The following is an 18,547-nucleotide window of genomic DNA, read 5'->3' on the forward strand; positions in this document are numbered from 1 at the left end:
TGAAGTAATCACTTATAGTATGTTAATAATGTCCATCCATTTTAATGAAATAGATGAACATTATTAACATAAGTGCTAAATAAAAAGTTGGTTGAATAAAAAGTTTTGGTGTTTGCTGCTTTCCCATTTGGACTTTTTATGCTAATGTAATCTGGTGGTGGCTTCAAGCACAGACAAAAAACAAAGCCAATAAATTTACATACCGAAAGGTTGAAGTATAGCTTAAACAACTTTGGTACTAAAATAAGAAAGTGAAAACAATTTCGCAATAATCCATTTAATGGTGTATAATGCAGTCAAATACTATTACCAATAACATTCAAGTTGCAGTAATCAGAAGTTACTGCTATCTCAAAAGCTGCAGTAATATATATATATATATATATATATATATATATATATATATATATATATATATACACACACACACCCTCAAAACAACATCCTTAAAAATGAATATATGAGATAATTAACATAGACCACCTCCAACCCTAACCACAAGTTCTCTTCTTAAGAAGCCACTGATCATCCTCCCATCACGTCCTCCATGCTGGAGTGTCACTCATCTGGATACTGATCAGCTAAAAATAGTCGCTCACCAGTCACTGTCGATGGCTCGTCCTTTCCCTTCCTGTCTGATCTCGCTAAGTATCATTATACCCTGGAACCATATAGCTGTGTATAGATTATCTCCAATAATCACAAACAAGACTCTAAACTGTTGTCAACAATACAGACACCTGCGTGGGGTCCATTTCTCACCTCAGATGATTTGCTTCAACCCACAATGGAGGGAACAAACATGAACAAATGCCCATTAACACATACACCTGCTCTGCTCGAGGGGCCATTGCAGAAATGATCAGTTTGAATAAGTGGAAAACTGCATACTCTAATCTGGAGAGGTGTTTTTATACTCATGCAAGCTGCAGTGTTGAAAATTCCGTAGAGAATGCAACACAATTACAGAGGAGGAAATGCTCATTAAAAATAATGAGTGTCCAGCATTGTTAGCTTCTCTTTCTAGGCAGAATCAGCTTCCTGTTTTTCATCCATGCAAATGAATTATCTCTCCAAATAAAATATGTTTGAGGGATTCCTTTGAGAACTCTTCTGTCATTGTTATTCAGTCTGACCAAACAGAAGGAGAGGGCATCAAGTTATCAGCCTGCAGATTTGTAGGTAATCACAGTTACAGCCATGCCATTTGCACACTTGTTAAATGAAGACACACACATGACGACACACTAAAAAACATACAAATCTGGGTAATGGTGGTTTTTATGAACAGCAGCAGCAGGAGTAAAATCATTGTTTCTGTCATCAGCAGTGTAGCCAGCAGGGTTGCATATCCAGCCTCTAGAAATGAGGCCACTGTTTTTTGACCACTGTACAGACATGTTTCTTAAAAACATCGAAAAAACAATCAGATTTTGAAAGCCCTCTCTGATGAATGTCACTGCGCACGCCTCCTATGAAAACAGTTATTTAACAAGTGTTTATTTGAAATTCATGTTAGACAGAATAGAGAAGACGACACAAAATATTAATGTGCCCAGTTAATTATTCAATGTAGTAGTAACAGAAAGGTTTAGTTATTAAACTTTCTACTATTTGCTTGTATTATTTCTGCTGAGTTGATAATGGTAGACTTATAGAAAAGTGATATGTTTATGTTTTCAAAGGGTGCCTGAGCAAACCACGCATATCAGCTGACTTCCAGCAAAAAAATAAATCTACTTTCTAACTGCTGTATGACTAAGACTGCTTCATTCCTTTACCAATACATCAGTATTATCTTCAAGGTAACTTTATGTATCATCTGATGATGTGACAAGTGATGTTGGGATTGGACCAAATAACAGTTGCACAAGTGTCCTTCAGACTAAAGTTACTTTTCACTAACACTCCATATATGAAATAACCCCATAATAAGAGCAACATGCACACACACACGCACGCATGCATTCACTCCCACACACACAGACACACACACAAAGCGACAGAGATGTGACATGCAGACACACCCACTGTGTTTCACACAAGAGCCCCCGCCAAGTGTTGCAGCAAAGCAAACAAGAGAAGGTGTGATCTGGCCTCCACCTCAGGCTAAAAATGGAAACATGGATCCACACTCCTGTCAGTCCTCGATTCCAAAGCCCTCATTCAACACGTTAAAGAAGGGAACGACAATGACATCAGCAGGGAGGCAGAGAGATGCAGCAGGACGAAAGAGGGGTAAAAAGAGGAGGTAGTGGTAACTGCAGGGAGAAAATAGGCTGAGAGAAAATATCACATTTCACACACTTCTTGCAGAGGTCACAGAGTTGTCAAATAGGCCAAGTTATTTACACCTATCAGCTAAAACTGGATTAACTCTAGTCCCCGTGAACAGGCTCCAGCCTATACCCCATGTTCCTCTTTTATTTTACAGATTACAGATATGTTTTTCTTCTCAACTCCGTCTTGTATGCGATCATTCGGCACTGTTTGGTCTCAATCACAGGGCTGGTGCCGAATAGATGACTCATGGCTGACATTTACTGGACCGTCTTGGAAGCTGTTAACTCCTAGGAGTTCACAACACGAGGTTTTAAAGGACAACATTTGTGTTTTGTGTTTTTTTTTTTTTAGCCCATTAGCCATGAACCACATACTTAACATTTCTGGTTACTACTACCCGAATATGTCACTACTTTGAGACCTTTTAGAAAGAGGCTGTTTTCTACTGGGTTTTTTTATCATGAGTCATTTAAATGGTCTAACCCTGTAAAGAGAGGAGGACATTTGTTCAAATGCTTCATGACTATATCAGACAGTTCTTTTTTTTCTTGTTTTTTTACAGACATAACAATTTATCGCATGCATTGAATTGGAAAAAAGTCAGTATTACAAAAGTTGTTTTTTACACAGAGGTGGAAAAGTTTCTGTTGGATGAAATAGGCTTCAAAGAGAATTGGAAACAGACTCAGCCAATACATGATGACATACATAAAGAGAGTGTGTGACTTCATTGTTCATCAGGCTTTCAGTGAAAAGATGAAAAACAGCTGACAAAAACATCAGCTCTGGGAGCGATGATGAGGAGACTGTGACCTTCCTGTAACTTATACACAAACCAAAGAGAAATTCCAAGTGTCCATCATATTTTTAAAATGCTTTTCCATAATGAAGGTGGACTGGTGCTCTTTATTACATCAGCTCACTGCCGACTTTTTTTTTGCAACGGTTCTGACACATGAGTTAAAACAAATACCAAAAAAAAGAGTATTTTCAGGCTGATTTTCTTGACACTTTGTAAAAATGTGACCTAACTTTGGATGGGAGCTTAATCAAGAAGAAAAGAAAAGACAGATACAATATTATGATATTTGGTTTGGACGGATTCAACATGAGTCTACCCATTTGTCCGGCATTCATGATCATTCTTGCAAACTTTGTACTGCTTTGTACTGCAAAAATAATGTGGCTATAATGCAAAGCTAAATATACACTTTAAAACACTGCTATCTAAATAAGTGCATTTTAATTGACTGATTTTGTTGTAAAATAAGGTTGTATTGTGTTTATGTGTGACCCCTGACACCGTATTAACTTTGAGCTACAGTTCCGCTGCTTAATTGTATTCTAGGTAATGAAATACAAATGTTAATGTGAATTATTTTTGTACCTCTTTCCATGAAATCAAAGATGGAAAACAAACAATAAGTGTGATATTCAAATGATTGGGTCAAACTCCCCAGAACCAAACAAAGTGTCCTGACTGATGGATCAGGTGGGGATGCTGCTGGAGCTGTTACTGATGAAGAATGACAACCCTCTATATGAGTGTGAGGGTGTGAAAGAGAATTAGAGGGAAGGCTTCCTTCCTTTAGAAGACAGAAATGCTCTAACAGAGTGCTACTTATTGATGGCATGCTAATCTAATTATGTAACTTAATAGTATGGATTTGGGGGTTGCTTCACTGTTCCCTTACAGTAATCTACTATAAGGCTACAGTGTGAGATGAGAAAATGGAATGAGTGGTGGGTGGGTGGAATCAAATCAAAGTCAAAATCAAAAGTGCATGAAATATGCATAGAATTAAGGTGAGAAGTAAACACCACTCAAATGTACATGAAAATATTTAAGACAAAATAAAAGAAATAATAAATGTAACAGTAAAACCTAGACCTGAGTAATTCACTGACTTAATAAAAGCTTTTGTTTTAAGGAGAGCGAGCGTTGCAGCAAAGCTGCAGTTCAGTTTGTTCCAGATATGTGAGGGTTGAAATCTCCATGTTTAGATTTGACTCTGGGGACAGGAAGTAGACCTGTCCCAGATAACCTGAGGGGTCTGGATGGTTCATAATGGAGCACCAGATCAGAATAGAGCAGCATTTCTTGTTGCTAGACGGGGAGTCAGCATGAGGTTCTGAGACCTGGACAGATGTGATCCGTTCTCGTTCTGCCTTCAGCAGCAGCGTTCGGAATCGATCTCATAGAGAGATCGGCGAACACGCCATTACAACGATCAGTTCAAATGAAGATAAACACCTGGACGGACCTTTTCAAATCCCGCGGAGGCATTTAATCCTTAATATGTTCGTAAGGCGATGTTGATAAAAGGAGAGGGATTAAGAAGTGAGTGAGAAGACGCTTGAAAGGTGAGACAAAGAAAGTATGGTTCAGAGAAAACCAAGGAGGGATGTAGTGCAGGTGTGAAAACCAGGACAAATTGACAGACAGGGAACAACTTAGCTGGGGAGAGAGAGCTAGAGACACGGGGAGATGGAGAGAGATGGGAGTCTTGTGGGACCTGGCCTATTTTTCAAATGAATGCATACAAATACAGAGCTGTGTCACGCTGCTGCTGCTCTAGTCTAGAGCAAAAAAAAACAAACGCTCGGCCAAATGAGTACACTGCACACACACACACACACACACACACACACACACACACACACACACACACACACACACACACACACACACACACACACACGCACACGCACACACGCGCATCTATTTAGCAGGTGTTTGTGATCATCAGCAGAAAAGGAGCTGTCCATCAGTGATCCATCAGTGATCCATCCACATCCTGTTGGTTTCGTCAGTTTAACCTACTGAAACCTATTTCTAAGGACTTGTGTGGGCGTCGACGGTTTGACTGGTATTTCCTTCGTTGAGCTTTGTGACACGAGATAAATGAAGTTCAAAGAGGATGCAGAAGACAGGGTCAGATGGAGGCAATTGATTCACTGTGGCGACCCCTGAAGGGAAAAGCCGAAAGGAAAAGAAGAAGAAGAATCTGGGTAGCTTAAATCTGTGCCACTGAAAAATAACAGCGCGTGGACAGCGCTAACCTTTGGGGAAAGGAAGAGCACTACAGTCTGAAATAAAGCGATCGTTTGTGTCTCAGCTCCATCCTCATCCCGGTGTGAACCGCTTCACAGATGAAGAGGCGTTTACAATGGTTCACAAAGAAGAGCAGGCAGTCATTGTGATTGACTAATAATTCACTGCTTTAAGTAACATCAACAAAGCACTCAAACATTTACCAGAAATTCATGTTTATTTGCATGATTTTACTCTAATTATAGTTTGGGTGGTCAATAGAGGTTTTTTTTTTTTTTTTATTGATGGTCAAAATAGAATTAAGGGCTCAAATGCCAGTACAGGGCTACAACAGATCATTCAGTCATGTCATTGTGTTTTGAATGAGTTTCCATATGTCGATACACATTTCTGTTTACATTACACCCATTGAAAACCTCACTCTATCTACAGAATAAATATGACTGATGCAACATCTTGCTGTGCATTAAGTGAGATTGAGGATAAGTGAGGTAAATATGAGGTGTACTTCTGTGTTTGAAGAGAGAGACAATTAGAATGTTTCTCATGAAGGGGATCTTGATGGCTTGGAGACAGCAGAGGAGGCTGGTGGAATTGAGGTGCACTTGGACACTTGAAACATACAGGCACACACAGGAAGACTTTAAAAAACATGTCTGATTCGGGCATTTTGCTCACCGTGGGGACCACAAACAATACACACACACACACAAACACACACAAACACACACACACACACATACTCCCTGCGGGCTTGCCAGCAGAGTGACCATGTAAACTGGTGTTTGTGATATTTCCAACGTGACATTTGTCTGCAGGACCATCTGAGACAACTAACGACAAAACATCCCACCGCCCACTGACAACCACCCATTACATAACAGAACACGAAACATATTTGGGGAAACACTTTCTTGTTTTAATTTGGAAGATTCAACACGTATAAGCCCATTAGATAATTTTGCCATTTCAGTTCTTGTGAAACAAATTTACATTGATGTCACACACATAAAATATGATATTATATGTTTTCATCCTTATTTACTGTACAGTAACATGATATTACGTGTTTTTAATAGTTTTCTTGTTATTTTAAGAGTCTAATACTTGTGGTGGACATATAAACCAACAATCAAGAATGACTTAACTTCAGTTTAACTGCAGTTTACAAAGAATATTTTGAAGATTTTTTTGCCATTTTCTGAAACCTTTTTAATTCTGCATCTAGTGGGCTTTAAATATAAATGATCACATATTGTTTCCTATTTTCTTATTAAACACCAGATTCTGCCTCATGAAGAACCTGGATACAGGAACACAGACCTTCAAACAACTTTACAAAATGTGCCAAAAAACAGGATAAAAAAAAAGAAAGATTTCAGGCTGTTTCTTCTATTGCTTTTTTCCTCAATATTTCTTGTCCCTTCTTCTGTCATCCTTTACAAATCAATCCTACCTGCCTGTACTCGACTGTTACACCTTCCTCCACCTCATCACCATCAATGTCATCTCTCCCCCTGCCCTCATCTTCCTTCCTACCTTATCCATCCCTTTTCCTTCCCTCTCCTGCTACGTTCATCTCTCTGCATCTTATTTCCTCTGATGCTTTGTCAACACAACCCGCGATGACGACACACACACACACACACGCACGCACGCACACACACACACACACACACACACACACACACGCACACTCACACAGCCGTCCCCACCAGGCTGCAGTGACATTTACATGCTAGATTATGTTGCTAATTGAATCAAAATGATCCAATGGCTAATGTATCTCATTTGACCCTCTGCTGTTTCTCAATTTTCTGCTTTCATGGGTGAACAACCGAGGCGAGCAGTTGGCTAATGGAGAAGAAAGAGGAAAAATGGAATGCCATCACAGAATGTCCCAATCTATTTGTGTAATCAGTCCACCTATCCATCCCTTCATCCGTTGTCAGACAGTCAAGTTGTGAGACGTTCAGGGACACGAAGTCGTGTGTGCAGAAAGACAAACAGAGCAGACAAAAAAAAAAACCCAGACACGTCTTTGGCTCCTGAGAGATGTGTTATTGACAAAAGCATCTCTCATCATGCAGGAATCTCTGACAAGCCACATTTGTGCTTTTGTGTGTGTGTGTGTGTGTGTGTGTGTGTGTGTGTGTGGTCTGTGTGGTGAAAGGCGGTTTTCATATGACCATATGACCAGAAAATGTGCTGACATTTGAGTTAAAATCAATCTGCAACAACAACACAACAGTGTGAAAATGTGCATATGATTCTGTAGTTTGCGTTCTGTGGACACAAAATAATTGTAAGATAGGGCGTAGACAACAAGCTCCTCAACCAATCTGACTGCTTGTTCTTGGGAATATGAATAGCAATTATCCTTTACACTCAACTTTTAGCAGAGTTAAGGACTTGGTGCTTATTGCTAATCAGTATACTTTGACATTCCTAGTAGAACATACTACAAATTAAACTCCTGCTGTGTTTAAATGACAGTGCATGTCATTGGTTGCACAATATTTGATTTGAGCATGATGTCGTGTGAATCATTTGCACCAGTCAGGATACACAATGTAGCAAGTAAGAGAAATTAGGTCAAATAGAATATGCCACGACTTTTATGTCGCTTAAATATACAAACAAGTCTCTTTTAATTGTTTAATAAATGTCAATTCATTTTTAATGCTCTCAAATCACCATGACTCATTGTCATGTTGATATAATCTAGTCTTTAGATATCACCAACATTTTAAAAAATGTCTAAAAAATGGAAACATAAAACATTTAGTTTCATGTTTCATCCTCCCTTATGTAAGACAGGAAAAGTTATTTTTGTTTGTTGCTCATGGATATTGAACTGCTGTGGAAGCGGAGCTACAGAGCACAGAAGAACACTCCTCCAGAGATAAATGTTGCATGGTGAATGATAACATCACATTATTTTATGTCAAATTTTTCATTAGGCTGCGGGGTTCCATTACATTAAAATGCCTAAAAGATTTCACAAAAATTCTTCACGCAGGAGAAAAATGCTAAAAAAATCTGAAATATTTTCTTTAATTTGAAAACAGGACCTTGGACTATTGAGCAGTGAGCAGCTTCATGACAATTGTGTCAGATTCAGGAGTGGCTTGACACTAGAAATTCAACACTTTTCCACTCCATTTCCTGGACATGTGTTTGGAAACTCTTGATACTCTGGCTCCAGCTTCCATATTACGGTGGGTTCTGGATAACTTTCAATCTCACTACATAATTATGGCACTGAATGTGAGTATAAAACAAGGAACAGGATGATCACACCACCCATGACACCACTGACAATTATGCTTTGTCACATTCCTGTTTCTGAAAGTCCTTCAGCCTCTCTGGAGCATCTCCCTATCTGAGCACCCCTCACCCAATTAAAAATGAAAAGGAACAGACAGATTTGCACTGAACGTTTGACCAAGGTCACACATTTTTGATGAATATTTTGAAAAAGAAAAATACAAACTCAATCAACAACTTTTTTTTAAATACGCAATAATAAAAATGCAGTAGAAAGCAAATTACAATTATCTGAAAGCACTAAAAGCCAACAAAATAAACTTCAAAAATCAAAAACACAAACAGAAATATTCGAGTCTTGTTTCATCATCTTTAGACAGCAGCCACATAATAAAATCCATTCACTGATGCCTTGATTGTATAAACTCAACACATTGCTGTGGAGTTCACTATGACATAACGGGAGTCCTTCCAATTACATTTGCTATTTAAAAAACTTGGATTCAGATAAACAAAAAGTTCTCAAAAGCAGCAACTGAGTCAGATCTGAAAGGGCAGATCTGTAGGAGCATGTTGGCAAACTTTACTGTGGAATTCACTATTAAATAAAACTCAGTCTTAACCCACTTCTCTTCCAAGCAGGCAGAAAGTCTCACCTCATGCTGAAACTATTATTTCAAGGTTCGCTAATGGGACGATTTCAAAACTAATGTGTGCTCAAATGTACTCTGAGTGTGAGTACAGTTTATTTAACAGAATAAAGCCGTAAACTCCATTAATACCATCCTGCAGAGTTCCCACCTTGACAGAGTAGACTGTTAGAGGAAAGAGTCAGGCAGCGTTTCTCCAGTCTTATTAGCATTTTCTTTTTTTTATTTAGCCAGACTTCCATCTCCTCTCGCTGCCCTTTTCCATCGTTCTCTGTGCCAGCTCGGCGGTCTAATCAGGGAAAGCAGCTGAGGACGGAGAGAGCGGCGCTTGTCTCTAAGCCCAGCTGATGCACTGACTCCCCAGACCTTCTCTATAGCTCACGAGCTAATAGGCAGGTGGTCAATAGACACGTTAGAAAAGTATTCAGAGTTTAGGAGCACAAAGGATGACTGACATCAATACTGGGGAATAAACAGAAAGCAGTCCAGAATGACTGGACATGAAGACCCATTAGAGGTGGGAAGAAATCATTGCTTCTTTTAAAGGAAAGGTAAATAAATAACTTCCACTCACTGTATTTTATTTGAAACATAGCTTTACATGTAATTAAATGTATTAAATGTATTAAATGTGGACATTTATGAAATAATACATATTTTAAATGTGAAGTTTACTGTATTTTGCATCTGCCTGGTCTCTACTATTGGCATTATGACGTCCCACGTGTGAAAGCATTAATCTGAATGTATTTGTATATATTTATCCTGTTTAATACATATAGTGTAAGACTATTTGAGTGGAATATCTTTAAGAGATTGCAACATGAGAAAAACTATTGCTTAAGACTTGTTCACGCTCACCACTGTGGAACTAACACATCCAGGTTTTACCAGGTTTTACCAATGATGCTCATTAAACCCAGACAGAGTCCCGTTGCTACATTTATGCATGTTTGCTAACAGGAATGATGTTTTTCATGAAGCCTTATTACATTTCATTAGTCACATCTGACAAAGTTGTTAACAGGATTATGCAAAAATTAATGCATGGAGTCAGGAAAAGAGCCCATTACATGTGATGTGAATTTGGATAAGGTGTTGTATCCCAGATATTTTTAAAAGCCTTCTTTCACATCACAAAACAAAACATTTGAAATAATTTTCTAACCATGCAAAGATAACTTAATCGATTTCCATGAAAACTTGTGTAGGGGTTGGGTGTGGGCCAGGAAAACTAAAGCTGAGTCAGATTTTTTGGCCTTGGCACAGATTTGTACTCTTTAGAGTATAATTATAATTGAATAGAATTAAACCTAGATGTGCCTGCTATTTTGAGTTGTTCCTGTGAGATTTAAAACAAATCTTGTGTTTTAACAACATGAAATTTAAGGAGCCAGCCAAAGTTTCTGTCCAAAATTCACTGTAGACACTGTAGATGTGCAGATTCTGACATTATTGATGCATCTCGAGCAGATTTGTATGAGTGGACCAGAAATGGCACAAAACAGACAGAATAATGTATTGTATCGGTCAAAAATTGATCATCAGCATGATAAGGTCACTAGTGTCACTTTTGATGAATGCAATCACCAACACATGAACTCACGGTGGGTGTTTTTGCAAACTAAAGGACAGTCAGATTTAGTCCAGATGCACATTTCACTGCTCTGCCACCGCTGACATATTTGAGATAAACTAACAGACAGACCTTTTTATAAAGGTTATTGCCAGAGAGACAAGTCTGAGAGACAAAAGGCTGGTAGGGACAGAGCAGTGATGGATGTACTTTATCCTCTCTGCTGTTCACACTGCTTGTATGAGATGAAGATGAATGCAGATGCAGATTAGATTTGTGATGAACCCAGAGTATCACCTGTTCTAACCACAGCTCACAGCATCTTCTTGTTTGCAAGAGGTGGGAGCAGCTGGAGGCAAATGCAAGAGACAACATTAAAAGCTGTTTATTGAATGCAAAAATAACTTGATACAGCTGCAGGAAAACTGAGCTGACAGCTCAGACTGAACTGCAAACGATCTTAAAATACAAACTGACATGACAATGGGATGAGGTCAAAGAGATGATTGGCTGGGGAACCAACAAACAAAAGAAACAAGAGGAGATGCTAGAAAAGCTGTTAATGCAGAGCAGGTGTTGACAAATTAACAACAGAGGAAAAAACACACACACACACACACACACACACACACTCACACACACACACACACACACACACACACACACACACACACACACACACACACACACACACACACACACACACACACACACACACACACACACACACACACACACACACACACACACTCTCACACACACACAATAAAACCAGAAAGACCAGTCAGAACCATGACCCTCTCCTCAGACACACCAATGCAAATGGTGCAGACGCATACACATATTCAGATGAGTGCACATCACACAGGTAGGCATATGCGCACACACACACGCACACACACACACACACACACACACACACACACACACACACACACACACACACACACACACACACACACACACACACACACACACACACACACACACACACACGGCATCACATTTCAGCCCTTTACCCCACCTGCATGTGGATTCGGATACAAACAAGGCCTCGCACTTATCCTATTGCTCTTGCTTTAGACGGTTGCTAAGCAACAGCACACATTCACAGATTGTTTACAGAGTCCGCAATATAGCTCATCTCAAAGGAGAGGTGAGACAGAGACATATGACACAATCTCGTCGGATGGAGAGATAAAACGAATGAAAGAGGAGAGGTGGTGCGTCCTTTCACCCGCAAGTGGGCAGCAATGTGATGATGCTGCTGGTCCCTGATGTATGATGCCTTATGAAATATGATAGATATGTTCTCTGATTCAATGCCGTGCCTGCGGACCAAACACATACATCTCTGTAATGTTTAAAAGATGTCAAGAGTCAGTGTTTTGTATCAACAATGTTTGAAAAAACCCCATGAAAGGAATAAAAAAACAATGTGATCTATTGAAACATCATCTAATCAGAGGAGACTCTGTAGTTTGATCATTAATTATTATTTATAAACTCTTATAGTCCTATATTTTAACTCATCTCTTATTTACTTGAGTTATTTTCTTTTGTACATATTGTATGAGCATTGCTAGAGGGAGCTTGAGACCAAGGTTTGTTTTTTTCCCCCTATAAAACTACTGCTTTCAATTTTTCAGGTACCCAAAATTGCTTTCATTAAAGAATATCAACTTCAAAAGGGAGTGGGTTGCCGCTAAATGCAGCTTTTTTTTCTGTCAGGAAAAAAATTCACTCTGCATAAATGATGAATAAAGATAGCGAGAATTACAGATTCTATACAGGCTTAAAAAATGTCAGTTGTCCTGGCCAAACTGGGGGGATAATTCAGATGTGTGCAGAGTGACGGAGGAGAACTCCGTGGTGGATGCTTTCACTCACATGACCGTGTTAATTCCAGAGAGCTGCTGGAACATCTGAAGACCGCAGCCCACGAGGAGGGCTCTCCGGGTTGGGGGGTAGGTGAGCATCCGCCAGATAACTGGGCCATCTGGAGACACCAGCAGAGGCACAGCAGAAGTTAATTTCAAACTCATCATGACTTTACTGTGAAAGGCAATAAGAGAGTTTAACTCCACAAAAAACATACCCATGATAAAAACACCCTGTGAAATGTATGGGTGACGCGGTGGAAGCTCATCAGTGTTGCAACAAAAGGTTCATCCTGTTTGATGTCTTATTTAATGGTTTAACGTGCGTCTACATGGGATGGAAGATGGAATCGATCCGAGGTTTCAGTGTCAAACTGAATCTCATTTTATCACAAACATTAGCATTAATACAGCGCGTCTCTTACATGTGGTGTAGTTGGTTTTGATCTTTCCATTTTATTAGAATATTCATCTAATGCTGGTAATGCTATGACAACCAGTGAACTATATTACCACACATTAGCCGTGTGAGCTTTAAATATGATCTGACCTCCAGAATCTTCTTAATGTAGCTCTGAACAAGTTAAAATCATAAATTGTTGCTTTAACAGTGAACAAGAATTAAATAAATAGGATATAATGAGCAGATTCTAAACTCCAAAGTTTAAATCATGATTAGTGACATTCAGGGAGAGACTTCTGCAGCCATTTGCCCCCCTTCTCAGCATTTGTGCGAAGGAAACTGATCGCACGAATCATCATCTGCATTTAAGATGCAGTTAAGAGTGTAAGCAATTTCACTGAATCATCAATAAATTCAGCAAACATATGAGTGCAGAGGTATTTTTATCATAATTGACTTTAAATGTGTGTGTGTGAGCCAGCTTAATGTGTCTTTCCGTCTCCATAGTGGAAGACCTAGAATTGCTTCACACCTCTGAGACATCAACTAACCGTCCTCCCGGCATTTCTTTACACCAGACACTCCAGACAGCTCCGAGGGTTTCACAGTGTCACTTTGACCTCCCTATCTCTCTGAATTAAGTCTGAAAAAGAAAGTTATCCATCCAATTATCACAGCTGCTGCTTCTTGTACTTTCCCAGATGGTGGGAATCTCAGTTTGTGATGAGACAAATATTTTTTGATGGCCAGTTTTGGACACTGTGGAGATCCAGACTGTGACCTCCAACACATACAGACAAACAGATCCTTCGAGAGGAGAAGACTTAATAGGATGAGAGAGCGACTGGACAGGCATGAAGCTGTGGGATGAAGAGGGAGACACACACACACTGTCAAAAGATCAGATAAACAAGCACACACACACACGCATTCAAATACACAGGTAAAACAAAGCACATGCAAACATACCATAAACTAGGATGTACCAGCCTGCACATGTAATCCCCCAACTTCCCCTGCCCAGCGCGTACACACACACACACACACACACACACGCATGCACGCACGCACGCACGCACACACACACACACACACACACACGCACGCACACACACACACACACACACACAGAAACTGATTGTGTGGGAGCAGCTGTGTGTGGGAGGACTTTGGACCAGTGAACATTTAAATTTTCTGTTTGACAAGCCGACCAGACACGGAGGAAGACTCCTCTGATGAGAAACACACTGAAGTCTCCCTGAGGAGGGTCTCCTTCAGACCCCTGAGACTTCCTCATCATCCATTCCATTCAGCGCCGACATGCATCTCGCTTTAAAAAAAAACATGCCTCAAACTTAAGAGACACAATTTTCACCACATGCTCTAAAGCAGTCAAAAAATTCTAGTCGATCTGTATCAACATATAAAGTAATATCTTAATATCTCACTATGAGTGTGAGTATATATGGAGAAGTTATGTCTACTAACTAAACCGAAACTTTTTCTTATTTCTAAGTCCTCTTCCTGTGACAGCAGACACACTACCTGACCTATCAGTAATGAAGACAGTAACTAGACAACAGTACACTAACCAGTCCTTATAACAATCCCTTCTCTGTGGCTGAAGCAAAGACCTTATTAAATTGAGGATGGTCTCCTTGATGGGTTTGAAAGAGAGGAGGAGGAGGAGGAAACATCCAATAACAATGTCTGTTTTTCCTTTTACATTCACATGAACACGACAAATTGTTCCACACATCCATAATATGAACAAAAGCAGTACATAGGTAAGCAATGTTATAAACATTCCTACTATTCCTACTCATTTGCTGTGAGTTTTCCAGACAATGACCTCTTCGGATAGACTTCTGAGAAGGTAGTACAGTTAAGTCTTGGGTAACAGATTTCAACATTTACGTTGACACTTGTTAGTAACTTAGCACACTAGGTATTGGAGAATTCAGAGTAATTGACCAATTTTGATACAATTACGGAATACAAATCATCACTCAGGGACCAAACTAGACTGTAGATTAAAAATCAGGATATGTATATATTATAATCTGTCCTAAATTGTGCTTATTCTAGGATAAATAATTTGATTAGAATGTCTGAGTTTATAAATATTTTTGAAAAACTTCACTGAAGAAATAATAATCATATTTAGGAGTCTGATAGAAATGAGTTCTAAGTATAAACTCATGTATGTCTCAAAGTCAAGTTTTAAGTTAAACCTCATGGTGAAGAGGAAATGGTTTATGGCCTCAGCCATCGCTATGGCAGCACCTGGTACAATGTGATTGGTTGATCACTGGAGACCAGAACACAGGTCTGATATATATATATATATATATATATATATATATATATATATATATATATATATATATATATATATATATATATATATATATATATATATATATATTCATATATATATATATATATATTCATATATATATTCATATATATATTCATATATATATTCATATTTATATATAAACATGGAAACAAAAGATTGGAAACATACATCATAGATGCACAACACATTTTCTCTGGGTTATCAATAAAAGCATTTGCCAGTCTTCAACAAGAATAAAATGTGAGTGTGAATGAACAGACTCGCACACGTGGCCTCATCTGTGCGCACAAACATACACACGATCGTCATTTCCTCAGCTGAGCCCGACCCAGCCGTAATTTAATCAGATAACATATTGAAAAGGAAGGAAAGCAGTGAAAAACAAGGTGAAAAGCTGCCGAGCCCCACAGTGATGCACTCTAACAGAACTGTAATGATTTCATGTCAATATTCCACAATGAGCTGTACCTTTTATTTAATTTATCCCTCTATTTTATTCAGTCTGTAGCGCAGTACCTCTATCACTATTAATCAGCCTACCTAGCAACCAAATAGAAGGAAATGCACAAATAAACATAGATGAACAGAAACTAAACTGGCATACCAGTTCTTGCGAAGGAAGAGTCACAGAATACACAGAACACACAATCCCACATGTAACAGCACAAAGCACACATGTCGAATCAATGCAAAGCCATGACTCGTTTCTTCCTTAAATCCAACTGCACAGGCTGTGATCATCCTCGGTCATCGCTATCCCCCGCTAATCCCTATTGATTTCAATGCTTATTAGCATTCATTCCTCAGCATTCCTTAAGACCATGATATGCCTTGTCTGGATGGAGAGCAGGGAAAGACCGGGATATGCTTTTTAATGAGAGCGAGGTCTCCCTTCCTCTTCCTCTCATCTCTTTGATATTAACTGAAGGGATATCCAATTACTGCCATTCCTCAGCTACTTGCTTTTGGGAAATACCTCACCTTCCCTTTGTGACATTCCACACAGCCAATTAGTGTGACCATTAGAAAAGCAAGTCTTGTCAGTTCCTTTTTTTTTTTCTTTTTCTCAAATTTGAACCTGTAACCTCAGGAATAAAAGCAGGACAGGAGGAGCAAAGATCTTACCAGGGATTAAGGAGTGCTGTTTCCCATATTTTGATTGGATCAAGCCATTTCTAAACCTGTGAAATGTACTTCTACACATGGATCAATGCACAGACAACAGTATGAACAGGGAGCATGCATGCAGAAAATTGGCCAATCAAGGAAACAAAAAGACAAATCAGGTCACCGAAGGCAGCACAGGAGGAATTATGAAGAAAGAAGTTTGTCAAGTCAAGAATAGCTTTTCTATTCATCCAGTCGTCGGTAAATGGCTGCAAGCAGGCTGCAATCAAGGGCTGAGGTCTTTACAAGCAGCCCCACTTCCCATCTCTAATTATCGCTCTCTCTTCTCCCCTTTCTTACCTCTCCTCCACTATCCAATCAGAGTGACACCTCAAAATAAACGTTAAGGAACAGAAGGTCAGGGCTACAGGTGAAGAGGAATTAGCTCTGCACAATTCAATCAATTACAAAGAATGTACTTGGTAATCATCTGTATCCAAAATTTTAATGTTACAACCAAGCCAAATATGAAGCCTCAGTTATTAGATAATTAACTCGATTAGCATGAAGGCTGGAAACAGGTACAGTAGCTTTGGCTGAGAGCTACTGCTTGGGCAGGACTGTTCCTTTCTTTGTATTACCCACCATTAGACTTCATTGTATAAAAGATAATTATGGTAACACAAATAGTGTTTTGATAGTTGTGCCACACATATGATCAGTATCAGTTCAAAAGATAGTTGAAATTTTCTTATTTTAATTGAATAAAGTTGGACATTGCATGTAAAGCAGTATTAAAAAGAAGTTATTTTTAAATACTACACTTTTTTTTTGAAGTCCCATCGGAGGAGGAGGGACTTTGTATCTCCATTTGTTAAAATGAACTCTCAACAAACCAACGGCAATTTAACAAATAACTAAATATAGTTCCTAATCTTGAATTGTTGCTTGAAAGCATCATCAACCATAATTAACAAATAAATCTGGGTAAGACACTATCATTCAAAAAAAAATCCCAGAACAAAGTTAACTGATTTTTCCTTTTTTTTCTTCCTATATATAGTTTTGAGTGGCAGTCGTTATTCAGATGTAATAAACATCATAGATGCTCACAATCTATATTAACTAATGATACAAAATCCTAATACAGTGGTATCTATACTTACGGAATTAATTGGTTCCGGAAGAAATTATGTAAGTAGAAAATTACGTAAGTAGAGACATTCGTAAGTAGAGGTATCACTGTATTTTGTTTTCTGGTGTTCAGGGAGAATTTCTGAGAATAACTCTGGACCTGCAGAGAGACAGCATTTTAATTAGAGCTGATCAAATCTGTCGGGGGCAAAGAGTCCTGTCTGTGAATGCAGGGCAGCAGCTGTGTTTATCTAAGGGCAGAGAGGGGTCAGCAGTTGCCAAGAGCTGAGCACCAGATGGATGGATGGACGGTCGGACAGATGGATGGATAGAGTCACACAGATGAATTGATGGACAAGTACAGAGCACAGTCACTGAACATAATCTTACTTATTATCAACATATAATAACAAGAACAACAAGAACAACACTACTACTATAAATAATGATATTCATAAAGTTTGTGATCTTCTTCTTGAAGCCTCTATGATCTCCAACTTTTTTAATAGTTAATTTCAGGATGTAATCTGGGGGAAGTAATTTCCTCTTTTAGTGCCAGTGCTGCAGAAAAATTAAAAAAACATGAGTAAATAAAGCAAGAGCTTCCCTCCAGACAAACAAAAGGCTTTATACAACTTTTTCCACATATGCACTATCTTCCAACTGGATATCACTTAATGGCAAGACAGGACAGAGAAAAGTTTTTTAATGAGATGTCAAGAGTTTTACCAGCACGGTTGTGTGGCTAGAATCTGAAATCTGACCGTATGCTCTTGTGATTATGAAGACAAGTATTTAAGTCAAAATATGAAACTTTCCCAAACATA

The 18,547-nt window shown here is 38.8% G+C and overlaps 1 protein-coding gene across 1 annotated transcript in view; it reads right to left on the reverse strand.

Annotated features, from left to right (window-relative positions):
- Positions 1–18,547, reverse strand: part of LOC137589426 (proton myo-inositol cotransporter) — a 49,930-nt gene that overhangs the window by 5,869 nt on the left and 25,514 nt on the right. Inside the window, exon 4 of the mRNA XM_068307194.1 lies at positions 12,725–12,833. Coding sequence (XP_068163295.1) covers positions 12,725–12,833 — 109 coding nt within the window. The remainder of the gene's footprint in view (positions 1–12,724; positions 12,834–18,547) is intronic.

The sequence above is a fragment of the Antennarius striatus genome, chromosome 22 (genome assembly GCF_040054535.1).
Source record: "Antennarius striatus isolate MH-2024 chromosome 22, ASM4005453v1, whole genome shotgun sequence".
Classification (NCBI taxonomy): domain Eukaryota; kingdom Metazoa; phylum Chordata; class Actinopteri; order Lophiiformes; family Antennariidae; genus Antennarius; species Antennarius striatus.